General features: G+C 41.2%; 1 protein-coding gene across 30 annotated transcripts in view; it reads right to left on the reverse strand.

The window, feature by feature from the left end:
- Positions 1-27,406, reverse strand: part of clasp2 (cytoplasmic linker associated protein 2) — a 45,019-nt gene that overhangs the window by 6,845 nt on the left and 10,768 nt on the right. Inside the window, exons 1-29 of one of the 30 annotated variants that reach the window (XM_026301015.1) lie at positions 25,118-25,426; positions 24,392-24,462; positions 15,939-16,079; positions 13,987-14,060; positions 13,747-13,839; positions 13,480-13,625; positions 13,140-13,275; positions 12,925-12,995; positions 12,706-12,765; positions 12,481-12,558; positions 12,130-12,297; positions 11,491-11,531; positions 10,948-11,100; positions 9,831-9,848; positions 9,034-9,135; positions 8,794-8,820; positions 6,217-6,390; positions 5,954-5,998; positions 4,574-4,681; positions 4,216-4,278; positions 3,458-3,564; positions 3,276-3,299; positions 2,989-3,144; positions 2,565-2,656; positions 2,415-2,478; positions 1,638-1,697; positions 1,356-1,358; positions 777-940; positions 507-585 (exon numbers count right to left, since the gene is read on the reverse strand). In XM_026301015.1, coding sequence (XP_026156800.1) covers positions 507-585; positions 777-940; positions 1,356-1,358; positions 1,638-1,697; positions 2,415-2,478; positions 2,565-2,656; positions 2,989-3,144; positions 3,276-3,299; positions 3,458-3,564; positions 4,216-4,278; positions 4,574-4,681; positions 5,954-5,998; positions 6,217-6,390; positions 8,794-8,820; positions 9,034-9,135; positions 9,831-9,848; positions 10,948-11,100; positions 11,491-11,531; positions 12,130-12,297; positions 12,481-12,558; positions 12,706-12,765; positions 12,925-12,995; positions 13,140-13,275; positions 13,480-13,625; positions 13,747-13,839; positions 13,987-14,060; positions 15,939-16,079; positions 24,392-24,413 — 2,469 coding nt within the window. In that variant the 5' untranslated portion in view covers positions 24,414-24,462; positions 25,118-25,426. Of the gene's footprint in view, positions 1-506; positions 586-776; positions 941-1,355; positions 1,359-1,637; positions 1,698-2,414; positions 2,479-2,564; positions 2,657-2,988; positions 3,145-3,275; positions 3,300-3,457; positions 3,565-4,215; positions 4,279-4,573; positions 4,682-5,953; positions 5,999-6,216; positions 6,391-8,793; positions 8,821-9,033; positions 9,136-9,830; positions 9,849-10,947; positions 11,101-11,490; positions 11,532-12,129; positions 12,298-12,480; positions 12,559-12,705; positions 12,766-12,924; positions 12,996-13,139; positions 13,276-13,479; positions 13,626-13,746; positions 13,840-13,986; positions 14,061-15,938; positions 16,080-24,391; positions 24,463-25,117; positions 25,427-27,406 lie in introns of those variants that run through there. The other 29 variants (XM_026300998.2, XM_026300999.2, XM_026301001.2 and 26 more) reach the window with 29 other exon arrangements.

Raw genomic sequence — 27,406 nt, forward strand, 5'->3', positions numbered from 1 at the left:
GTTGGGTAGCAGTTAAAAGAAAACACTGAAAATGGGGTTAAAGATCAGGCAGGAAAGGCTGTGATAGAAGGCAGCATGTCAGAGAGATAAAAAGGTAAGGAGAGGCAGGAGTGAGGGATGAAACAGCAGGAATCAAGGGTAGGTTTGGTCCAACAGAAGGGTTAAAAAGGTTGGGGTTGGGGGTTACGAGAGGATTGACGAGGAGGTGAAAGAGTACAGCTTGAAGGGAGTGTCCACACTGTAGCAGAGCAAGAAGCCAGAGATGTGGCGAGATCAGTCGTTTTCCAATCACAGCCCAGGATTCAGGGTTTTGTGGGGTGTTGCGGAGCCAGCTTGAGCAGGGATGGGGTCATATCAGTACAGCAGTTACCATGGTTACAGCATCCCTGAATTTACAGCCTTATGTCCATCCTTCCCTCCCATCGCCTCAGCGCTCACAGATACAATCATAAACCCACGAAAAAAAATGAACACATACACACACAAATACACACACAGTCCTTTACCTTGAGGTTGGGTGTCTGTGTCTGGTCCACAGTGAACCTCATGAGAATAGTAAACTGGAGATCATTGGGAAAAGATTCTCTGCAAGCAAAGACAGAACTTGTCATTATACTTGCTCCATGTCCATGAATGCCCCTCAAAGTAAAAAGCCTCAAAAAGTCAGAAAGTGAATCTTTGAGCTAAGAATATTTTATTACACCATGCTACTTCCAAAAATCAAGTTACTACATATGTGGGTCAGCAACTTATATGTATTTGAGTGTGACACCCACCGTGTGATATCCAGAGCTCTCTGAACTTTGGCCTGTACAGAGCCCAGCAGGTCTGCTCCCATCTTCTTTAGCAGCTGTGTGAGCAGGACGAACAACCAGTCCTGCAGGTCATCCTTGTGGACCTGGATGAAGTCTACCAGTGTCTCCAAGAACATGCTGAACACCTAAACACACACAAATGCACAGTGTGGCTCACAAACAGTGACTAGTAATGTATTCACACTGTTACTGTCACAGTATTTATTGTACTGATTTCAGAACACCATTAGTCCCCATATCAAAGTTAGTGGTTATTTATTCATCAATGCAGCAGCCCACCTTCATTCCCAATCACTAATTAAACTTGATTCACCAAATTAATAAATAGTATTAATGTTAAATGTTAAAGCACAGTGACAACAATTAGACCATCTACATGCCAGGGGTTGATTTCAGCAAGACCGTGCCATTACAGGCGACTTTGTGTGAAGTTAGTGTTATGTTGTTGCCTTGATAATTAGTTACCCCATCAGATTAATGAAGCAGATTTTCATCCAAAGACAAAGTTTAAATACTGTAGCACTGATTGGCAAAACTTACTCTCTATAGAGTTCCGTAGAGTGGCGGCATGGGGGAGAGAGAGACACACATCTGTTTAGCATCCAGATAAAAATGTAGTAGTGTTTCAAGTACGCTCAATCGTTCAACGCAATATGTGCAAAAATATTTACGATAACGAAGAATCATAATGGGAAAAATCTGAGGCAGAGTAGCAGAAAAAAAAAAAAAGCTGAGAAACATGGGAGATGAAAAGGGAGAGGTGGGACTGGTGTGGGATAGACAGAGGAAGGCAGGAGAGAGATCCATGGTGAGATGCAGTACCTTGAAGGAGGCTGAGCTTATACCGGATTCTGCCGTGCCGTACACCCTGCCGGAGTCTCGCTGAAATTCATCAAATCGTCAAACGTCAAAACGGGGGTTAGGGGAGAAGCTCACACATCTTACGACATGTGTGAGGAAATGGGCATTCAAAAAAAAAAAAAAAAAAAAAACGCAGAAAGATAACTGGTGGTGTTAGAGAGGCCGAAACGCAGCTGGTTAGTCAGACAGAGGAGCTGGCAGCCCAAATGTTTGTGTGTGTGTGTGTTTTAGTGCATGTGCAATGAGTGCTGTCGCTTCAGATGGCAGGTAGGGAGGGGAAAGAGGGAGGTGGCAGTGGGCTCAGCCAGTGGACTGGCTGCCAAACAGAGCAATTCCACAGGACGGCGGAAAGGGTTGAGGTCACACGCAAACTCAGGTGTGGCATGCCGTTAGAAATCAGTCCATCGCACGCTCTACATGCCTGTTTTTAAGTTTAAGTGTGTGTGTGTGTATGTGTAAGAATACATATTGACCTGTTGATACGGTCTGACTCGTAACACATTTAAAAGGCAAAGACTACAAGACTACATCTAGGTAAAAACATTTAACATCATAGACGTCAAACTCATAAATGGATGCAACAATTTACTTGATCTGGCAGAATCCGGTACAGTGAAGGGTGGTGGGATAAAAAGTATTTGGAACCAAAGTAAAATCAAACTGAGTGAATGATGAAACTATGTGCCTTGGTGTTATAAATGGTGTTTGCTTCAGCACCTGCACTGCATGCTCTCATACCTTACTGTGAGGGTCCGCAAACATCCTTGTGAAGATTTCACACAGCCTCTTCAACTCTACTCGACTGCAGATCAAAAACAAAAACAGTTAAATGAAAACCAACGATCAGTTTATGCTTTTAAAAACACGTCCACCTGCTCTCTGCCTGACCTTAGGGTGCGCTGGTTCTTCAGCAGTGCCTGGAGACCCAACAGTCCCTCTTTCCTCTCAGACCAGTTGGCACTGGCACAGCGATTCAGCACCTGAAAGAACCACAAATATAGACACACAGAAAGACCAGTTGAGATGAGGGATGCAATGAAATAAGTAACTACTGAGGCCAAACTGAAGTGATATAGCTTTCTAATTTTCAGATTTAACAACTGAGTCAACCAAACATTCAAATGAAAGGATCCAGTTCCTGCGGTAATGGTGCTACATTTCCTTTTTGCTAACAAAAAAACTGCCTGGATAACAGACAAGATGCAGATTGATGCTGCTTTTTGTTTCTACTTTCAGAATGTGTGCAATGTCTTTTTGATACTTCTTGCTTTGCTAATGACTCTGGGGTTCATTGAGCTGTACAGCTGCTAACCTCAGCCACATCTTCGGTCTGCCTCATGTAGGTCGGGATGGCTCCTCCGTTTCTGGAGCTGTAGGATCTTTCTGAACAGGCACTCGATGCATCACTGTTAGCGTCATCATCAGAATACATGCTGTAGTTCTCGTACCGCCGCCGTGCTGGCTTCTTCTGTAGACGGAGCAAAAAGTGCATAATGGAGCAGAATAATAAAGGATTCAGGAAGAAAACATGCACTGATTGAACACAAACACCGCTAAGCACACACAACACACAGGTAAGAGGCAGGAGAAGATGCTGACCTTAGACCGCATGTCTCCCAACAGCTGACGGCATTAAACAGAGGTAGAACCAGGGGTTTAGTTAACACACAGACACACACTCTGGGAGAGGTGAGCTGCACATGATGACAGCTAAATGGAACTGTGTACAGAGTTGCTTGGTGTCGATTTGTTTCCGTGCAAATATGCATGCATTTACATACCAGTGCATCTGCAAGAGCCTCCTCTACGTCTGAGCCTGTGTTGAGGACCCTCATGGCGCTGACTGAAGAGGAGAGACGGCTGGACTGACTGATGCCAAATCCTGATCCTGAAAAGAGAGAGAGAGATAGAGATAGAGATGGAAAGAGGAAGGACAGAAAGAAGGATAGCAGAGTACAGGAGTTAAAAAAAAAAATCAAAATAAGAGACTAAAGTTCAGCAATTCTCTCCCCTACTCATCCGCCTGTCTCACACTTATCCACAGTCGATCCATCACCACTCTTTTCTTCATCCATTCTCGGACAATTATTCAACCCACACACTACACTTCCCATTAGTCAACCCTGTAATAGTTGATGTGATGTTTTGTTAAGTGACACTGCAGGTGCCACTGGAGGGAGAAAGCATGATTGACATAAAACACAGGAAAACGTCTTGGTGTGTCCGCAGAAATGGGGCAGCGCTAAATAAAGAAAACAAATGGGAGCTGGTAAGATCTGGAAAATGCTGTGAACTGGCAACTGAATGAGCGGAAGCATGCAATTCCACTGGAAGTTTCGACATCCTGGAGCAGAATGTAAAAATAAACATTTGAATGAAAATACAACAACTGAGGCTGACAAGAAATGACAGTTGCTGACAAAGTACATGACAGAATGAGCAGAGAATGAAAAGGAAACAAAGCGAACAAATACTGGTAAAGTAAATAAATAAGGCAAAGGGGGTGAGGTACGGAGAAATAGATGTACTCAGCCTTCACCTGCAGCCCCAAAAGCATCAGGTGTGTGGAGAGCTCCGGTGGAGCGAGAGTAGCTCCGCGTTGCTGCAACCGAAATTAAAACACACGTTGTGTTTAACACTCGCACACACAACAAACACGTACAACCCTCACACTAACTGAACAGGGTGTGAAAGTAGAAAGAAAGGCTGGAAGCATGCATACACATCCCACTGATAGTTTTTTCTTTTTCTAAAGACCCTCAACTTTTTAAACAGTTGAGATTTTTCAAATCAGATACTGAATTTAAATATCAATTTATGTCTCCTTGGTTTTTCTTACACTCTTCCTGTTGTTACTACTCATGTCTCCTGGGTGTCTGCCCACTACTGCTACTCACCAAGGGGAGTGAAGGAGCGTACGGGGCTGGTGTCCCGGCTGCTCTCCCTGCTGGCCTCTCTGCTGCAGCCCTGACTCATACTGGGCCGAGGGATACGACTGCCCCGAGCTAACGCCACCCGGGTTACAACGCCACACCGCAGCAGAGGAAAAGGAGAAAACAAGGGAAAGAAAGGGCAGCAGAGGAATGAAAAGTGACAGTAAGAAGACAAAGTACGAAGGGAAGGAACATAAAAAGGACAACAAAAATACAAAGAGCAGTGACAAAGAAGAGAGACACACAGACAAAGACATGAATAAGACAGTAGAGGTAAGAATGACAAACTGACACAAACGAAAGAATATGAGCACAGCCCACCAGCCATGAGGCAGCATCTCAATAAACTTTAATTACTTTTTTCCTAATTTTCAAACAAGAACAAGGGTCACAACCAACAGTTATTTTAATTATGATTATTAATCATTATTCTTAATCATTATTTTGATGAAGGGCTGTGACAAGTGATGATATTGAGGCTTGTTTTTTGACGTTATTTTGACATTAGTCATGTAGTCTAAAAAAAGTTTTTGAAAAATATCCATCTCCATCTAGTAGAGTTCAAGTGACATCAAATTATTGTTTTGCCCATCACACCAGGGATTGTCACCATGTTCACTTGTTTACTATTAAAAACAGAAAAAAAAAACAACATTTGAGAGGCTGGATACCTAAATATTTGGTATTTTGGCTCAAAAGCTTACATTAACTTCAAAAACTGACTAATTATTGACTATATCAGCTGTAGATGAGATGCACCTCACAGAAGGACAGGACAGCTGGGCTCACAGTCTGATATTACATACACTCAGGCACACACGAAAAAGGAAAGTGATTGAGCAATCTGTGGGGTAGGCGAGGGGAGGATCTGCGTTTTCATCCATTAGTAATGCAGTCGACTTCGCCATTCATTGTTCTGTTCATCGGTTTCAGCATCTATCCAGCTAATCAGGGTTAATTACAGCCTAACAGAATTACAAAGCCCTGATGCAGTTTTGCTGGTCCAGCAAGAAGGTTTGCTCATCAGCCAATGACAAGAGGTTAATAAAGAACGGGAGGGGTATGTTTATAATGCAAGGACTGATCACGAACACCCATCACCAGATCAATGCAGCCATGAAGTCAGCAACAGGTTAGACAGATGGACTTGGTGATGCTTAGGGAGGAGCTTCAGTTCGAGGGAGGGGTTTGGATGGTGGTAGAGATGGTGAGATTTGTCATGATGGATTGAGATAAGGAATAAGGGATGAAGGGAGGATTTAAAGATGAGAGAAATTGAGGGTGTGAATAGACAGAGGGGGAATGATGGATAGCAGGGTGGTCTGGTTGAGGTCAGAGCCTTACCTCCTCTGCTTGCTCCGTTGTGAATTGAACTAATGCTGGAAGGAGCTAGAGGCAAGAAGGAGGGAATTTGAGAAAAGGTAGAGGAGGAGAGGAAGAAATGGAGGACAAGGAGCAGGAGAGAGGAAAACAGTTTATCCTATGCACAGTTCAGGGTGGTTTTGTGTGCTGCTTGTAAGCCATCACTGCCAAACATCTAGAGAACCACTGGTCAGCTAAGGGCATAAAAACAAGCAGTTATTTAGTTAAATGTTGAAGTTACACACCAACTGACAGCCTGGTGGGAGAAGAGTCTCTGGAGCAGCCCTGGCTGCGGGGGATGCGGCTGCGCCTGCGTCCATCCCCGCTGGCGCTACCCAGCACCCTGTGAGCCCCTGAGCTCATGGTGCTCAGAGCTGTACTGGTCAGCACACGGCCTGGAGAGCCACTCCGACTGCCAGCTTCAGAGAGATGCAGAAAAAGAAGACGACACAACAAAAAGAAAAGAAAGTAAAGTCAGAGCCTTATTCAGGCAACAAGTAACATATCACAGTGAACACTTTAAAAAAAAAAAAAAAAAAATGATTTTGAGGATCTTTTTCTAGACAAACAGCTGACGGTTTCTACTGCCTTTCAACTAGTGGCACTAATACACAAACACTCTGGTAAATGGTATAACAGTTCATAAGTTAAAACGAATGGCAGTGGAAAAAGGATTCTTGGGGCAAGGAGAGTTGAAAACCACTGGGCGATGAATTAGATATGAAGTGTTGACACCTATTCCTACAAAATCTTTCACATGGATAAATTATAAATTAAATAAAGTGAAGTTTTAAAGACAGCTCTTTTAGTTTTTAAAGATAAATGTGAATAGGTTTTTGTGCATAATGAAAATGTAGTAATTGGAGGTTGCAGGTCTCAATTTCTCCTCCCCATTACATCCCATCTCCAAGTGCAAAGCTCACAGTGTATCTTCTACAGTGACTCACATTACCACAACGCTGCTCTGCAGAGCTGAACATTAAGTGAATGAACAGACTTCTGGGAAATACACTCCAGTGCTAAACATATGAAGGAGCTCAACTCGCTGAAAATGACCAGACTCTCTTGCTCTCATTATCCCACAAAAACTAAATCCACACACACTCAAAATCTGTTTTTCTTTGTTCTAGTACCTAGTCACACAGAACTAAATAGACTGATGTAAATGACAGGTGAAAAATCTAAACAGAAGTCCTGCTAAACAAATATAAAACAGACAAAAATATCTAAATTGAACTGAAATGAATTTTGACCTACATGACCTCTTCTTTACTTTATCTTCCCAAGTCAGTTCTCATTTCCTCTCTCCCCCATGTTTATAGATACATAATGCCCAAGTTGGCACTTAAAACCCAACTGCAGCCTCCATTTTGTCAAGCTACAAGACTATTTTACCTGGCAAATTACAAAATTGTGTGAATTTTAAAATTCTGACAATCTTTAGGTTAAGATGTACTGTGTAGAAGGTGCATACTAAACAAAAAGGGAACATGTTTAAGTTTGAATTGCAAACATAAATCTTCTGGATCTATTTTTGAATTCCACCTTTTGTTCCTATACATTGTGGATCTACTTTCATACTGTAACTACATTTGGCTTTTTAACTCTGGCAGAAATACTTCCGCTCCTTCCAGACACACAGCAGAGTGCGTAAACACAAGGTTTTCAAAGCAGAGTGTTTAGCATGATCACAGAACAGCCATGTTGTCAGTCTGTGCCTACAGGTCCCAGCATGCCTCAGACAGAGTGGGAGGAGCCTTAAGTGACCCTTTTGGGTGTACGTGAAGAAAAGAGGGTGTAAGTGCAACAAAGGATAAGCAGCAGAGATAAAGAGAGCGGGTAAAAAGAAGTAGCATTGTAATCTTACCACCAACGGGGGTAGCAGACTGAGATCCTGAGCCATTAAGCCCATTGGTTGGGAGGAGGGGGAAAGCAGAGGCGAGGGGGAAGGAACAGCAGATTAAACCAGATGAATTATGGGTGTTAGCGCAAAAGCGTCATGGTAGTTAGAACACAGCGTATGATGGGAGCGCATCCTTGTGCTTTATAGTAACAATGAAAACAAAGCTGAACGAACTTTGATTAAATAAATCCACTTATTAAAAGAGAAAACAAGTATTGAAGATGTGTTGCTTAAACAAACACATATAACCAGCTGCAGATGACAGCCCAGGAGAAGCGTGCATGTTGGGAGAGCTGGCATAAATATATGAAGCAAAGTCTGTTCACAATGATGAAAAGAAAGTACCCCAAAGAAAATATGCTCAAAAAGATACAGACACAGTCGCTCACACACATTTATGTATAAAAATCATTCTAACCCTCTGTGCAGCTGCCATTTCCTCTCTTTCTGTTAATCTGTTGTTCTGAGATTTGGCTTTGAACTCATGATGAAACAACATTCATTTGGTCTCTTATCCAAATGTCCAGACCTGCTTGGTGCAGTAGGCTGTGTCCAATCACTTTGCACCTTTAAACTGGTCTCCTAGACAGCCACAGCAACATATTAGTATTCTTGGAAAGCAGTTACAATCGTATTGTATAGTGAGAGTGTAGCTTGCTTAGTCGTTTGTGTTACACTTCTTACAGTATATAAGTATTTTAAATAACTTAATGACAGCCAGAGCCAGGCTAGAGCAGTGGAAATAAACTGCCCACCACACCATCCTCAGTGATAAGACATGGCATGCAAAGATATACACACACACACACCTCTTTACACAAAACACCTTGGTCAGAATGAGAGCAATAGCAGGTGGGCCACCATTCCCACTGTGGTACAAAGAAACACATACATACTCTCTGACAGACAAACAGAATACCTGGTGTGCAATCGGATTCGTCGGAACCTGAAGGCACAAAAACATTTACATGGAGCTTATCGTCACCGTGAAGGCAACATGTAAAAAGACTCCAAAATAAGGGCCTGGTAACCTACAAACACACACTCCATACCATTTCTGTGTCTGCATGTGTGATTTTGTGAGTGGACTTCACTGAATGTTTCAGTCAGCTTGGTTTACATTTTGCTCTGTGCTCAGAGGGTGTGAGGTGGTACATACGTTGTGACTGGGAGACCATCTTGGTGCGGCTGCGTCCTCGTGAGTCCACCTGGCTGGACACACTGCTGGCAGTGGACAGGGGCTGCTTGGTACGTACACGCCCTGTTTGTATGTAGAGGGGAAACTGTAAGAATACAATACTTGCAACACTAACACATTTAGTCAAACTATTTGCAGCCAAACAGAACCCAAAATCTAATAAGCACTACAGCTGACAAAAACAACACTGGATGCCGCCGATTGGCCCGATTCTAAACTAAATGCTCAGGTTCAGCGATGTGCACACACAGATAGGTCCACCAGGGATGCTTCAGTTGATCTGATAAAACTAGTAGCTCTATGAGAGTCAGTGATTGGTTGAGTTGTTAGTGCAACTGAGTGCAAACAACTATTTTTTACATTATCCATTAAAATGCTGATATTTTTTCTGGATTAATTGACTAAAAATTAATTTATAAGAAATTCTTAAATTGTGAAAATCGTCACCAATTATATTCTATTGATCCAATAATTGATTGATCACCTTGAATTTAAATGCAACACACTTAACACTATTTCATCTCATGCAGTGCACCATCAAATCTGCTTAACTGTAATTTCTGTTTGGATTAAACCATTTCTCTAGTCAAATACCAGCTCATATGTACTTCTAAGAAAACAACCAAAGACAGAATAACAATAAAGGTTGGATTTATTATGTAAAACAAAAAGATTTTGAAACTCTCAGGATCAAAACACTCCAACTAGAACATCCCTAAAAAGCGAGGACAAACACAACCACCTAACCACAATCTTACCATTGTCTGACCTGGTTCCTACAGACAAACAAAAAAGGTTCATGTGTAAATATCACATTTCACCTAACATATATAATACTCAAACAGATCTTAAATATCCTAGCAAAACATCAATAATTGATGGTTAGACAATTTCTGTTATAAAAATAAGATTAAAATGCAGCAAAGATGATCTTAGAGATGAAGTTCATTAGAGTCATGATGTGATGACAGTTGTACAAATGAGGGCTGAATGTAAGGCTGGCAGCAGGGGGCGCTGTGGCCGCACACTGCAACAAAAGGCCTTAATAAGGGCTGGGGTGAAGTGAGGAGAGGAGAAGAAAAAAAAAAAACGAGTACGTTGTTGCTGGTAGCAGAGTGAGATGATCTTACCATCCGTTTTATCAGAGGCATCATCTTTAGTAGCAGAGAGAGACAGAAAGAAGGTGGAAAAGAGAAAAGGAATGAAAAGGAAAACAAAAAAGGAATGACAGAAATAATGATTAAAAGTGAAAGATACAAAAAGAAAAGAAATCCAAGAGTAGGGAAATAAAAATTGAACAGAAATTTCCAGTAAGAAGGAAAAAATAATGAAAATGAATTTTTTTTAAAAAATGTAGGAAAATGTAAGAGAAAAGAAAAAAAAAAAAAAGGTAGAGAAGAGAAACAGGAGAATAAAAAAAACAGTGCATATTAGTAAAACAACATCTATTTAACAGAGAACCATGCAGATGTAAGGATCAAAATAATAAAAAAAAAAAACAAAAAAAAAAAAAAAAAAAAAAAAAACAAACAACAGAAACAAACCAACACACAAGACAATATTTATCTGTAGAACATGCACACAAAGAATGGCCAACACACAGGATACATTAACAGGCAATGAGCCGGCAGCAGGAAGGGAGGGGAGAAAGGCCACTGAAGTGTGACTATGCATGTTCGTCCTTATAGACTGTTGTGAAGAAGGTTGTCCTGAACTTTGCTTGATGTGAAGTTAACTTTGTGTTTCCACCTGTCAGAAACTTGAACAGCGCTACCTTTAAGCTGACAGCTGAGGACTCCTCTGACATCCTGGTGATCACATGCTGACCCATTCCTGCACTGATTAGTCGTCTAATTTGACTGACAGGGCCCTTACCCAATGAGGAGTAGGAGCCAGCGGCCGTTCGGCCCGCTCCCCTGGCCTGTCCGACGTGCCGGTACTTAGCGGCTGCTGCTGCGTTTACATCCACATCGCTACGGGAACGCTGCAGGGAGGCCGGAGTCACCCCACCCTTTGAACCCGCAGTGACTAATAGGACAGGAGGAGGAGGAGTGTATTGGAGAGGGGGTGGGAAGTGATGAAAGGATATATACAACACAAACACATGCAGGCACCACACAACACATACACAATATTGATACCAAAACAGAAATACACAAAATGCCAGACACATATACGCAATTGGGCGCACATGTGTGTTTTAACGTAAAAATAGGTGTGACTGTACAGGAATGGACGCAGGCAAGATGTAAATGAATAGGATGGTAATTCTGAGGTGGGGCTGAACTTTGTTGAAGTTCCTATGTATGAGTGTGTGACACAGTATATGTGTGTTTTCGCAGTAGTGAGAGCACATGACATGTGTTGAGAGCTTGCTATCTGCCGCTGTATGTGTTTGTGTGTGTGTCCCTGACTCACCTCGCCCTGGAGCTGCTGACCACTTAGAAGACAGCGGCCGGCTAACAGACGAGGGAGAAAAGTAGGTCAGTGTACAACACAAATTTATTTCATTTTCCATTTTTTTCCTCAATGACAAAACAGGTGCAGGATTTGTAGTAGTATGGAGTGAAATTACACTGCTTTCTACAGACAGAGGTCCCGTTAAAAAGCTTAAGGCAGCTACTTCAAATTAACACAGATACAAATTGAGATATAAAACTGCAGTTTTCAAAATAAAAGTATAGTGATGGGTGTGTGAGGGACTAGTTCAACTAGCAATACTACTGCCATTACTATTTACTGACAATAATTCTCAGTTCACTTTCTAACTGTTCAGTTCTAATATGTGTTCTATGTGGCTTTTATTTTGGGGAAAAAAATTCTTTGACTCTTTGAAAAATGTAACACTTGCAGGTGAAGTTGTCTTTGGAAAGGTGAGTGCTCAGTCTAGTTTCATTTATTAAAATATTTTCCTTCACTGATGTGTACGACTGACAAGCTGACAAAGTGAGATATTAGAGGAGAAAAACAAGTCAACTGAGGAGACTTGATCCATGTACAGGAAAGATATCTAACAAACAGTGTGAAGGTATATGGAGGAGTAGTGCTGAATATTACTTGAGGCTCTCCTGAGAGGAGGATGAGGAGCGGTCACTCTGGGGAAGTGAAGCCACGCTGCCAGAAGTCTTCAGGTAGGATTGAAGGGTCCTTTGGTATGATGGCTCCAGGGAGTTATACAGAGCATCGGCCTCTGCTGGAAAGTGGTTCCTCAGACCCCAGTAAGCCCTGAGAGAGACAGCAGAAAATAAAAGAACGTAGGTGGACAGGGTAGGATAAAAAAAAGAGGAGGAAAGGGAGAGATGGGGGTAATAAGGTGACGATGCAAGAAAAAAAAAAAAGATATGAGAACAATCATGCTACTTTTCTTCCACATAACATAATTTCAAGAAATGCCTGTATGTGCCTTACTTGCGGGCCTCTACTCTGGCCTCCGAGTCGGCATCTCGAATTCCCTTCTTAATACTGTCAACCAGAACAGCCGTGTGTCTGCAAAACACACACAAAAGGTGTGAATAACCAGAGTGAACATGTTAAAAAAAGAACCAACAAAACATGTTTGAAACATGTTGTATGCTTTGCAAACCACACTAATGTGAATCCTGCAGTCATGCTTTTGCTCTGATCCATTCTCACCTTTCTAGTGAGTGGGTTTGCCATTCCTGTAGCAGAAGGTCCAAGAAATCATAACAGCGTCTGGAAACGAGATGTTTCCATCAGTTACATCAACACAGAATTACTGACTTATGAGTGTCATCATAAACATATTAAATTAGGATTTTGTGGCTATGTATTATCTGAGTTCTGCTGATTTCCACTCTAAGCTGTTCATCACTGTAGAGTCTGTAGTCTCACCTTCTAACGGCGACAGACTTGGATGTGCAGTTACTGGTTATCAGGGGGATGAGCCTGGGGACGTGTGTGTGCTGAAGAGAAGACAGAAAGCAGTGAGTGAACAATGTGAAAGGGAGGCTTTAAGAAAAGTCCAACAAACAGCAGTGGTACTCACACTGACCATACATTAGCTAAATTCAACTGCAGAATGGTCATTATATGTTTGCAAATCTCACCCGTATGATGATGCGAATAGCCGACACACCGGAGGTGGCCATGACTTTGGCACAGTTGGGGATGAGGTTGAACAGGACGGGAACAATGGCTTCCGCTCCATGGTCAAATTTATTCCCCAACACTGATGAGAGGTGCCTACAAGCATACACAGACAATAATTACTATTTAAAGAAAAAAATTTGCAGTGACATTTCTGCTTTGTGGACAAATAACAGTATTAACAATACATTGAGCAATGTCCAAATCATGTATGGGTAACAAATGGAGTGTATAGTATGTTTTTGTTAATTTTGTGAAATTTACTGTCCAGTGATGAAAGTATCTGTAATAAACACTCACGCCACAGTGATGCAAGCCTCCCGGACCACTTGTGAGCGCAGGTCTTTAGCTGACAGTTTGAAGGCTCCATCCAGGAGCCGTAGATGCTGGTAAAAACAGTCGTAGTTGGGTGCGCCTGCCACCAACAGTGAGCGGATCTTTTTCAGCTGTAGAAGAAAAGAAAAAAAATGACACAAACGACAACATTCATGATAAAAATAACTGCAATAAATAATCTTTTATTGTTACAGTTGAGCTAAAGAGACTACTGGAGTGGAATATACTGACAGCGATGGCTCTCTGGTCCCAGTCGTGTTTGTCATCAGAGCAGACTTCACGGATCTTATTCAGGTTGTCCTCAAGGTCCCTTGTTGAGTAGATCTGTATGGAAAGATAGTGAAGGGAAAAAGGAAAGAAGGAAACAGAGAAAACATTTGAAGGGCAGAAGAAGTCTCAGTCCTACCCTGATAGCCTGAATAGCTTTGTTATTAAAAAGGATGAAAGTCTGCTCCTGTGTGTGTAGTGTACCTGGACAGTGGGGACATCTGTAAAGGCTCTAATGAAATCCTCTTCATCAACTGCCCCTGCACTTTCCTTAGATACTGAAAAAAAAAAACAAAGCAAAAATCAATTAATGTATGTGTGTGTGGATTTATAATATATTCTTATGTGCCCTGTGTAGTTTTGTGTTCTGGTTTAACTGACAAAATTGTGGACACAGAAATACAGACAGCCCTGATAAACACACTTTAGGCAATGGGAGCATCCTGTGTTTCTAATAGACTTCCTGGCAGTAATGGGCATGTCAGTCATATCTCTCTGGGGGCTGGACCCAACAACTGAGGGCAGCCCGAGAGGATGAGAGACAAGACAGGATTGCTACCAGGATGAGACGAGACAGTGAGATGAGCTGGAGAGAAGATGTTACAGGAGAAGAAGAGGCTGAAGACTGGCTGGAGATGGGGTTCGGCATAAAAGGAGAGTCAGCAGAAATGTATCCTTTCCTTTCCCCCTGGAGTTTATTTTCATATTAAGCTACAGCATAAAGTCATATATCTAAACTCTACATGCACCTTGGAAATGTGGGAAACATCGATGTACCCAGCTGGTGAGTTGTAGGTTCTATCCTCTGTGACTTTCAGAGGGTAACAGGGTAGGAGCCTAGCCATGAGAAACCACCAAACAGCACCTCATCACCATTTTCAATTACTGTTATTGCCAACTTCATGAAACGGAAAGGTTAACGTCATGTTATGAGAGCCAGCAGTTATGGCTGCAATAATAATTACAGTTATGTCGATAGCTGATGCTTTCACAACTGAGAGACAAAATTTTTCAGACAAAAGTATATTATCATAAACTATTATCTGGCATTAAATGCATTTAACCAACACCTGTATTTTATTACTTGGGGAAACAAATCTGGGAGACTGTAATATAGAGATAGAGATAATATACTGATCTGATAGTGATTAACAGTGCGGGCAAAAATGTACTGGACCATTTGCCACATTAAAGAGATCATGCCCTGATCCTTCCCAATACAGCTTTAAACTTCTTGTATTTGTCAGTCATTTCTGTTACAGTGAGTTACTGGCAAAATTTAAATAACTCTTCTGTCTGAGTCTTGCTGTGGGGTGTTGCCAAGCTGTGTGGGTGTACTGTCATCTAAATGCAAATTCAGACAATAGGGCCTCACATCGCTGCCATTATGGAAAACTCTATTGAAAGGTAAAGTCAGGTCTTATCCTTTTCATCATATTAAACTTAACAAGGTCAAACTGTAGTTCTGTGTGGAAAAAATACCCAGCATGCAGTTGGCTTCAGACGATTGACAATCAATACGACTGTAATAAACCAAATGACAAGAGATCACAGTCTTGTGTTTCCAACCAGCAGAACAATTACAAGTGCTTGCTTGTAAATAACACTTAGACCTATGAGAGCAAGTGAGACATTGTGGACACTGCTACAGCAGCAGGAGTTGACAGCATGATCGTGGGAATAAAGCTTGCTCCAGACAGAAAGAAAGATGGGAAAAATCAATACATACAAAGACAAAGCAAACAGAAACCCCCAACCTTATACAGCAGGGCAAAGATATAAACTGTTTCAAAGACATCTTCTGTAGCCCTGAGATATGAGCACAAATATTACTCTGCTGATAAGAATATGAGAAGAGTATTAGGTTTCTGAGGAGACGCAGAGGGAGTGTGTCACTGTGGACTGGAACATCTGCTTACTCAAGTTAATTTGTTTCTTCTAACAGCCCTCCATATTCTGTGAGCATGCTGAATATACTGTCAAATAACTTGCATCCATATCTTGAAAGAACATGACTACAGTGGATTGTCTACAAGGCTATTAAAGTTTAGAAGGGCAAATTACATTTAGAAGTAAATGTGCATTTAGGGGAAAAAGGAAATGAAGAAAGCACAGGCACCAGGACTGACGGTCAGTTTACATGCAAGTTTAAGTACCTAGCTTCCCACCAGTAGCACTGGGCCTACGTGCAGAGGAAGACTCTACTGGCTTCTTGGGAACTTTGGGAACTTTGAAGGCAGCCTGGGCTGAGAAAGAACGACTCCCATCCACACTGTCGTCATCTTCAAAACTACGATCTGGAAGGAGAGGAGAGAGTAGAGTGTTATCATCCACATGAAACCTTTTGCAAACTACTGGGTGACAAACGATTCAGAAAGTTATTATTGACCTGACACAGTATTGCAAATCTTTTATCTCCAAAAACTAACCATAAGACAATGGTACAATCATTTGGTTTATCCACGGCCTACAGGAGAATTATAAAATATCAGCAAACATAAAATCCCAAGATTTTTGAGAAAATGAAAGTGATATCTATCCTCACAAACAAACACAATGCTGAAACCAGATCTCTAAAAACAATAATTGTACTATTTATTCAAACAAGTCCATTATTATGCTGAGCACTAGAAGAAAAAAATAAATAAATAAATAAAGATGTCAAGTAAAGAAGAGAAGAGGCTATAGTCCACAGAGCTTGGTCAGGAATCAATGAATCAATACTAATTACAAACACATCATTGATTAGAAGAAAATGCAAATCCACACGTATACAATCACTGACAAGAGCACAAATACACATCTGACAATCAAGATGTCCACCCATACAGCCAGTGACTGACAGAATCCGCTAAAGCCCAAACCTTCAATCTGCATGCTAGCAAAAACCATGCTAGCTCCAAAGCTAGCAGTGCAACTTGAGACAGGCTTGCAAAACCGGCACAGCATTTTGGAAGTGTTTATATTAGTGTCTCCAGTGAAAGGAAATATATGAAAACACGTACATGCACAAGTCGACAAGTCGAAGATGAAACTGTTGACACAGCAATGTTAGTTGCGCTCTGACAACTAGCCATGAAAAAATGCGCCAAAGCCACCACCCTACACCTTGACTTATACATCAACTTACCTACACACACAGTAAACACGTAAAATCAATGACAGGCATGCAGGTGTGTACATACAAGCCACATGCTCCCAGTGACAGCAGAGCCTATTGTGTCGAGCTCAGTAAATGCTAAATGAGTATGTCAAGAACCAGACATACACATTGTCTGTCGTGAAACATTTATACACACACACACACACGCTAACACACACCCAGGTCCATCCCTGCACTCACAGTCACAGATCCGCTGGCAGATAAGTCGCCTCATGCTTCTGGGAGGGTGTGGTATTGGGGTCCCCCCTCTTCATCGAGCCGTACCCCAAGATGCATACAAACAGCTCACACACAGTTCATAGTGGGGTTAAAGCTGCTACACACACACACACACACACACACACACACCTCACATCACTGTCTGAGAAGCCCTCCACCCATACAAGTGCCGGCATTTTCTTTCACTCATCTCTATCTCTAGCTTCTGTACCTCCCTCTCTCTCCCAGAATTACTCCTCCTCCTCTCAGCAGCCTCACAGCCAATCAGACGAGGGGTGACATCATGGTGTTGCAGCCAGTGCGGAGGCAGGACTATGAATGTGTGTGTGTGTGTGTGTGTGTGAGAGAGAAAGAGATGGGAGAGAAAGGGAGAGACACACACAGACACCCCAGGAATATTAACAGGGCTTTGCTGTGTCCCTGCCAGACCAGCTAACTTAAACTCATTACTATTGACAACACACAGTCTCCAACCTCTTACACACTCTCTCTCTCAATTATCAACAACCTCTTAAGACACATTTTATGGCTACATTAACCTGTGACACAAGAAACCCATTTATTTTTTCACCCTTTCCCCCTCCGCATACACAAGAGAACAAAGGATGATGGAGCAATGATCAAAGGAGAGGTGATAATTGTATGGGGGAGGGACCACACCTCTCCATCTGAGGCCTTGACCCCCCCCCGTCTCTCACACACATACAGTGTTGTCTGAGTATCTGGCCACTGACTTGCTGCTGGGGGTTGTTTTGACTCTATAATACAGGAAAGCAGATTTGAAACGAAGCCATGAATATGAGGTTTAAATGCCAAAAATCAGCTTTTATTTGAGGGAGTTTGGATACACATCTGATGGACAGTGGAGAAAATGTAATATCACCCAAAAAGACCCATCATATTAAAGCTGGGCTAAAATGCTTTACGGTAAACTTTAACCTACAGACAGAGAAAAGAAACATTTTGCATCTTACCTGATGAAACACTTGCTCCAGTCACGTTTATTTCTATCTTGTTTTAGAGGACTTTTGCATTAATTCTGTTCCACAGAGAGTAATAGGTATGCCTACTTGACTGAAGTCAAATGACTTATAAACAGGTTGTCAGAAATATACAAAGAATGTAAACAATGAATAAATACTGTTATTACCTATCAATATGAGTAAAAACACAGTCACAGAACTTCATGAATCTACAGTATACAATAACCAGTTTAGTTAATTTAACTACTTTTTACAAAAACCCAACAGTGGGTTACCAATACCTGTTCATACATCGGATATTAGCATTGACGAGTGTCACTGTTAACATGATTAGCATCCCAGCTTTTGTCTAACAGGACCTCATGGGAGTAAATGTCTCAGGGTGAAGGGCAGAGCAAAGACACCAGAGAGAAAGGGTGTGAGGGTGTGTGTGTGTGTGTGTTTGGGGGTGGGCAGAGACAGGCTCATTCGAAGAGAGCAGACATGACGTTGCCATGGCAACCTGCACAGACCAGCTTCTCAAATGGAAGAAGCAGCAAAGAGCATAAAAGATGTTCAGTACACATACATACAGACATCCAATTCATTTTAATGATTTAATGATTCACTGTAGTAATTTTATTTATTTAATTAGGATGGATTCTGGTGTGATGGGGAGGAAAAAAAAAAAATCTTCTGGCAACACTTATATCACCATGGAGATAACATGCTGCCAAAAAATAAGGCACAACAGGGAAACAACTTTATACACACAGAAACACACACAACACACAAGCACAGTGAAAAATATAAGCTCCACCATGTACCAGGCTGCGTTGCCATGGAAACTCCAGGCCGAGATTCCCTGCTCTCTCCATTTCTGGAGACGAGTCAAAAAGAAGAGAGAAGATGACTAGCTTAAATAAACTCATCTAATGATCATGTTTAGAAATGATCAATGTTCAGGTTAAAGGCATCTTTAATACATATGCAAAACATATCAGATATCAGTCTAACAGAGTATGCCAAGGTCTAACCCATGTAAGTGTTTCTTACTTTCCAACAAAGAACTTTGAAGGAGAGGTAAAACATAATGAGTGCTGTTGTGTTTCTTTCTTTATCTAAAGAGAAAAGAAGACAGACTGAAACATACAAATCTGACCAGTCTTGTAAATGTTTAATGATCTGTCACAGATCTGTCAAACACACAAACAAGCTTTCAGTTGTGACCACATGGTGGCAGCACTGACTCCTGTCTAGCCTAGTTGTATGAATCTGGTGACCAAAAAGAAGATCCATTTGACTAACAACTAATAAACACCATTTGTTTACCTGGTATTAAATTACACATGTAAACTCTCTGGAAACACAAGAAGAAGCTTTAATGTGTGTAGTCATATTAGCACATCACAGTCAGTCATACTAGTGCTTGAAAACCCTGCTTAACTTCAGTATCATCAAGTGGGAAAAGTCCTTTAAATTTGCTGCTCAAAACCATTGTGGTGTCTTATCAGCTGGTGAACTGCATCAGATATCATCTCAAGTATTACATTTGAAAATCTCAGCATGGAACTAGGAGCACGACCAGACACATTGCATAGAGAGCTTGTATTTGGGCTGATCTGCTGTAAGCTGCAGAGGAACTGGCAAGATCACACATTCCCACTCAGGATCATGTGACACTGTCCAGAGTGGCAAGCGAGAGGTGACACATAGAAAATATTCAGATATTGTACTCGTGAGAATGAACAAATGTCAAGTAGCACTGCAAAAACTGGGACAAAAGCTAAGTTAAAAAGCTCATGATTGCTCCAACTCCAGAGTAAACTAGCAGAGGCATTTGTGTCAATAGAAAATCCATCCCTATAGTAACTGCAGACAATTAGGTTCAACTTGAGTTTAAAAGGTATTTAGAGATTTTTGTCTGCAGCAAGAGCTACTAATTCAAAAACACACAGCACGCCATATGAAAGACATAACCAATATATATATTATACAAACTAATTTTCTACATCTACATGAAAACAATAAGTTATAATCAGTTTGAAAAAAGGTGGATGTTCCTGCACAAGACTGAATGCGAAATAAATGTAATGGGAGCCATTTTAGAAAAGAGAAAAATGTGTTTCTGGAAAAGACTCTTGGCATTTCTTATGAATATTAAGCATAGTATTATCATCACGTGGGCCTCAATCTAAAAACATAGGAAGTGCAGATGAGCCGATGTTTTACGTTGTATCTTGGACCGAGAATGTCAGAGAAAAGAAAGAAACAAAGAGTGATAAACACACTTTAGGTTCAGGCCTGGATTCTCTAATAGGAGACAGACTGCTCCATTTCCAGCCCCGCTCAGGGAAAATGAACACACACACACACACCAAATCAGAGAGGGACAGACCATAATATTCAGAAAAAAGCTTTGCTATGGCAACCAGCCTAGCCTGCAAACGGGGTCACAGTTTCCTTTGCAGGGGCTGAGATGCACTGGAGCAGAATGATCATGTCTGCAAGAGAGGGCGAAAGTGTGTGCGAGTAGTCCCTGTCAACACTGAAGTGCTATGCAGGCAATGAAAGCTGCTACTGATGGTCAGTTTGCAGTGCACCAAATATCTCTGGGCTTCTATGGTATGTGTGTATGTCTGTGTAAGCTTTTGTATTCACACAGACACATTTTCAGACAGGACCAAATAACATTAAGTAAGAGCCGAGCAGGGCGCCAGCGGCACTGACATGCGTCGCTTTCTCACACAACACTGGAAACCTGCTTCATTCACCTCTACACTCATACACTGCAGAATGCACACAAATAATTAATGATCAATTATTTGATTTACATTGATTTTATAAAAGGTTAATGATGAAAATGATTGGTTTTAATTTGGCAACTTAGTCTTTGTGTAACCTTTTAACTTGGGCACACTGTCCTGATTTGTCTTTCCTTTATTTAATAAAAACAGTAGATGGCAGATTGGAAAAGTATCCTACTAGAACATTAAACAGTTTGTAACATTCTTAGAGAAGCTGTTTCCAAAACACCCACAAAGAACAACGATTGTTAATAATTTACAACTATCATTCAATGTAAAATTGTTTTAAAATCACAAAAACCCAGTAGAGAATGAGAGGCTACCTAACATCACATTCACATTAAGTGTAACTATTTTTCAGCTCTTTTTTTCTGCTCACTTGGCTCATTTGGTTGTATTGCTAGGGTGCACAGGGTACCATGTAACTGTGACTCACACGCTGGGTTCAAATCAGAACTGCCTCTCCAGAATATCCGTCATCTTTTATGGGAATTTTAGAAATAAAACATAAATAAAAACACTGAATTAATCGGGTACACACATGCTCTTTTACATGTCCTTCATTTCTAGACACAAATACAAATCCAAATGACCATACCTTAGGACACCTTAGGTTTCCTCTCACACATGCATATGTGACCTCAATCTACATATATACTTGTATATCTGAGCCAGAGCAACCAGGGTGAAAGTGCTGAGGTTTAAGCTGATTTCAGTCTAAAACCATATGCTGACAAGCCTTAGCCTGAGCGCTGGCGTCCACAGCCAGATGAGATTAAACACACACACACACTTACCATCATCGTCATCCCCGACTGCCATGATTATAGTGTGTTATGGGTAGAAAACCTCCCTGCTGTCTGTGTCTGTATTCGCTTCCTTCACCGTTCTCTCCTTTGTTTTCTCTGCTATCTCCTTTCCTCTCGTTTATTCAATCTCTCTCTGTCTCTGTCATGATGAATCAGGGAGAGGCAGTGATAGGCACAGCACTGTGACTCGGCTACTGTGAGAGATCTCTGTCAGCTTCCTCCCTCAATCCTTTGCCCTCCCTGCTTTCATCCCTCCCTCCCTCTTCTCTCAGCAACAGCTGCCTCAAACCCTTTAGAGGGAATGCCAGGCGCTGGCCTAGAAGAGATGTGGGGCAAAGGCAAGTAAGGACAAATGTGTGTCCTTAACTCAAAAGATGAATAATTGTTAGGTTTTTTAGAGAAAAAAAAAACACCTGAGTAAGTCACACACACTCACTACATTCTGTTTCTGACTTTCCACCAGCATCTTTGGAATATTTTCTTGACAAAAGCACAGGAACATCAAACATGAATTTGGAAGACAGAAACAGGTTGGGGAAACTAACTATTAGTTTAATTAGTCTGTGTAAACAGAGTGTACAGACAGGCATGTCCATTAACTGCAATTGATAGAAACCTAGATTTATCAGTAATGGAAAAATAACGTGAAGGCAACTAGACGAGCATCAACAATTTTCACTTGTATGACTCTTAAAAGCCACAGCAGCATGACCAGCTGCAGTAGCTGAGGAATACAAGAGAAAGAAGCTTAAGTACATCTGAAGTGGCGGCAAAGGCCAAAAAACATGGCAGTCAGCTGAAGTTCACCCCATTAAGCATTTGAAGTAACTTTCACATCACGTTCACTCAGGGAGTTCAAACATGTAGGCAACATATGCTCAGATTTTTTAAAAATTCTTTAAGGCATATATTTCAAAGAAAAAAAATGAAAACAACAACAATGCCAATACGTTAGATGGTTCAGCAGGGTCCACAAGCTGTTGTGATATCTTTGATGCAGTCAAACCATGGCTTGTTAAGCACTTGCTGAGTTACTGAGTTACAGAAACAAATGTCCCACACTGCAGGTCAAGCGTGGAGTGAAGGGTGGAGTTGATCCTTCTAGATCAACTCAAGCGAGTCTAACTAAACAGATTAATAGTGAGACAATTTACAATAAACAAAGAGATAACCACATCACCACTCAATGTATTTACACAAAGATATAAACATAATATGATCATCATTTTATCCTAACAACCACAAAGTCATGGACCCAAACTTATGACGTTGCTGTAAACCTTAGGGAGTGTGTGTGTTAAAAGTAAAACTCTCACCATCCATCTGCTGCCACCAGAGACGGCATCATGGCAACTACATGCCCCAAGCTCTTCATGTCTCACCCTATGTCTCTTTCTCCAAGTAAACAGGCTATAACAGCCGACCAGTCACCAACTACTGATGTCGCTGTTAGACAAACAGATACAGTGACAGGGCAGCCTAAAGGTACAAAAAGCCTATGACAGCTTCAGTTAGACACCAACAACTGACCTCAGAGAGCATAAACTCAGCTTAAAGCCACACAGAATTAAATGTCGCAATGTAGGACATGGTTTTTGAAACACATTGTATATGTAACTAAACTGATATATGCTCAGTCTTCACCAGGTTTCTAAAGTCAATCTAGAGCTGCATTTAAACACCTGAATTCTTAATCACTGTTGAATGTATGCTGTCCACCAGTTCTTCGTCTTTTAAACAATTCTGGGCTCATTTTAGATATTAACAATTAAACTGACACAATAAACTGTCAATATAATTAATGTTGAACAATTAGGATGCACAGACTATATATCTCCCCAGCCTGGGATGGTTTGGGGCGTCTCCAGGGTAATAATAATATACACATTGTATTTTTTGGTATGTGTGCTACTAAAACCAGTTTTATGTTCTGAAAAGTGAAAAAATAAAACACTCCTTTAAAATGTCTCATCAATGCATCTTTAACTTTCCATGGTCAAACAACAAAGGCTGAGCCTGAGGCTCCCAGAGATTCACAGTCCACACTAGTGCCAGAAAGCAAAATGTGAAGCAGCAGCCTTGAGCTCAGGTCTGGCTCAGCTGAAAAACCCACTGCTACACACACATACACACGCACAGATTAAACCATTAATCCTGTTAGGTCCTCTTATAGGAGCTCACAGCAACAAAGTAAAAAAAAACACACACACACACACACACACACACACACAAATACACATATAGAGTTCAACACACACACACAACTAGTCACCAAAACAAGCATTTGTTTTCAGTCCTCTTGAAAACTTTACACTGACTTACATTTATTTCCTGGAGACATAACCTCACCTTAACCACGACTTGCCAAACTGTGACCCATGCCCTAACTATAAACTAAGTTATCACCCTAATAATCAGTGATTATACTGTATTGTATATGGCTGTACTGTATATGGCAGTCCCCTCAATGTGAGTAATATTAGTCATGTGCAGACAGACAGAAACACAATCTTGCTCTTCTCTCAAACACACCCAATTCCAACAACAGCAAAGACATCGTGACAACATGACTCAACTACGTGGCTCACAGAGGACAACACAACACAATAAATGACAAAAAAAAAAAAAAAAAAAAAAAAAATCACTGACCGTGACTCGGGCTGAGAGCCATGTTGCCTGAATTCAAGGCTTCATCAAAACGAGCAAATATCGCCTGTAACCTGGAGAGAGAGAAGAAAAACGGTTAGAGCAAAGCAGAAATAAATAAATAAATATATATATATATATATATATAAATAAACCTAATAAAAACACTCTCATAACAGAGTTGGGTACATCCAAATAAGACTGAATTAGGAAAACTATTTTCAATCACCTAGTCTGAATCACAAAGACATACACAGTTGGAAACAAATGCACACTCAGCCCAGAGCTTTAACCTCGAGACAGGCAAGGTGCTGCGAATCTCAAGTGAAAGTATTATTAGCAACATGTGGACTGCCTGTCTGGCAGTGGGTGTGTCTATTTTCCCACTCACACTCATGAAACTGCAGCGACAAGACAAGAGTCCTCCTGATATCCTGCTTAGCACCAAACACATATACACAAAATCATAAGCCACATCTGCTCAGTCATGTGATTTACAGGTAGGACTGTTTGCATAATACTAAGCCAAAGATCTTTCACATTCGACACACATAAAGCTACAATAATTGCTTTGCACCAATAAAAGCCTCCTACAGTGTTGGTACAGACTGGCTACACATGACTGGTATGACAAAAACGCAATACAGACACAATGACCCATGTCAAGTAATCTCCTTGTCCAAAGGTTAGCCATGAATGCGATCACACAAAAATAAGAACGAGACACACCGTCCTGTCTGTCTGTCTGTCTCTTGGTGTCTGGATGCTGGTCAACAAGTGTCGATTAGCGTTGCAACGATCTCCTCAGCTGTGCAGTGTCTCCACATGGCTTATTTCCATTCACCAGCATTTTGATTTACCATTTTGTTTCTGAAATAACCGAGCCTTTAGTCTTTTGCACTCATTTGCTTCAGTATTTCCCAGTGGGCTGATTTGTAGATTGCTGCGTTGCTGCGCAACATTGCATTAGCTCCCATGCTAGTGACACACTCCAGTCCTCTGCTCCCCTCAGCTCTTTGTATCCAACATGGTGCAGTGGCTCCAAAAGGGAGGATGTCAGGAAGAGGGAAGGTGGGAGGGAGTGAGAGAGAGGGAGCCAAACAGCGAGAGACCAAAGCATGCTACGGGCATGCAACAAAGCCCCACCTACTGTCACACATATATACTGTAAAACAAACCACACACACACACACACACACCCCCCCCCCCCGAGAAATCTCCACAATGGCAAAGCCTGTGTGTGAGAGAGGACATTCAGGGGGAGATTCAGTTACCCTTTACATAACATCCTAAACACACACACACTCGCACGCACGCACGCACACACACACACACACACGCACACACACACACACACACACACACACACGAGGGGGACAGGCTATACCACTGCTCCTCCTCACTCTACATCTCTGTCTCAACCCACTTGCCCATATTTTTTAATCCTCTCTTTCACATTATATTCAAGGATCCCATATTGACACTGCTGCTCCTTTTATGCCAAGTTCTGCATCTGTGTTGAAAACAGATCAACTATCAATGAAAAAGAGTTAGCCCAAATTAAGAGTGAAGACTGAGCTCATCTGCACAACATTCTACGCCAGCAAAAATGTTCATGTTTCACATTAGGCAGCCGATTACAATGATGTCTACACTTAAACAAAACAGGCTAATAAAACTAGAATCTGTAACAGAAAGAGAGAGATGCAGGTAGTGTCACACACCAACACAAGACAGGACAAATTAGGTTGAAGAGCGAGTGAAAGTGTCATTTCAGACAGTCTTGACCATCCAGTAATGACCCATTCAGACTGATTGCCAAAGTGGATTTAACCTATGTCACTGTCAGCTTACAAAAGGTTATCAGGTTCAATGTATATAGTTCCCAGTGGGTTTTGCTGAGCACTGACCAGGTGAACTGGCCTAGAGCAAACATAAATTCCATATAGTCCCATTTATCATCAAGCTATACAATCTGTAAACTATATTTTAACTTTATTACCAGCCTGCAACATTCAGCAGCCTCCAGACATTACCTGTATATACTTGTATTTGTGATAACAGCTGTGGTGGGGTGCTTATTTACAGTGTTTCATTTCTGCAGTGGTTTATATATTGCATTGTATTTTCCCACGTTAAAAATAAATGATAAGGGTAAACGGTAAAACTTCTTGATGAATTAAACATGTAATTGTGCTCATGCTAATTGTGCTAATCATGTTCAGAGCTGCCAGGCCAATTCTTGATTATTCGAGGTAGCAACATGAACACCTTTTCACATAAACAAATCAAAAACATTTTGTATGTTATCTAACGTTGTCGTCTTAGCCACAGTTTTGCGATGTCTTCAAAGTAAAGGGGGACATTAGCAAGAGTAAAATTCAAAATGTCCCATGGAAAATTATGTAACAGACAACAGTGTGAATGTCACAAGCTGTTGTATTGCAGACATATTAAGGATTTCATGCAGATGGGTGTTTAGTGTTTAAAGATTTTAATTAAAGACAGTCCTTCACTGGTCAACTCCTTAACAAGATGTTTGTTCTTTCTGTCTTTCTTTGTTCTTTCCTTAGTAATAACCAGACTGGCTAGCTCATAAAGCATAAAGGCAAGAATCATTTACATTTTATATCTGTTAACTTTCCAACTCCTATTCTGAGCCTTCTGTAGTCTTTTCCTCTGTCACATGGCCATCTTTCTCACCATTATTTGATACTAGCTTTACAGAGCTGATATGTGATCCAGTCAGCAAGGTCCTGGCCACAGCCCAGCAGTCCACCCAGCAACCATATACTAATGAAAAAAACATATGACATATTGGTGCAGCTAAAATTTGCACACTACACTGTCCACTACAGCTTACAGAAGAAAGAACAGGCACTGATTTCAGATCTAAATCATGGCTTTAGTCTGTTCTCCACAGTTAAGCTAAAGCAGACAAACAACAGTATGAATCAATCCCACATAGGCAGACTGCGTGTTTACACTGGAGGCAGACAGGCTTAATATGTGCAACAT

The sequence above is a fragment of the Mastacembelus armatus genome, chromosome 11 (genome assembly GCF_900324485.2).
Source record: "Mastacembelus armatus chromosome 11, fMasArm1.2, whole genome shotgun sequence".
Classification (NCBI taxonomy): Eukaryota; Metazoa; Chordata; class Actinopteri; order Synbranchiformes; family Mastacembelidae; genus Mastacembelus; species Mastacembelus armatus.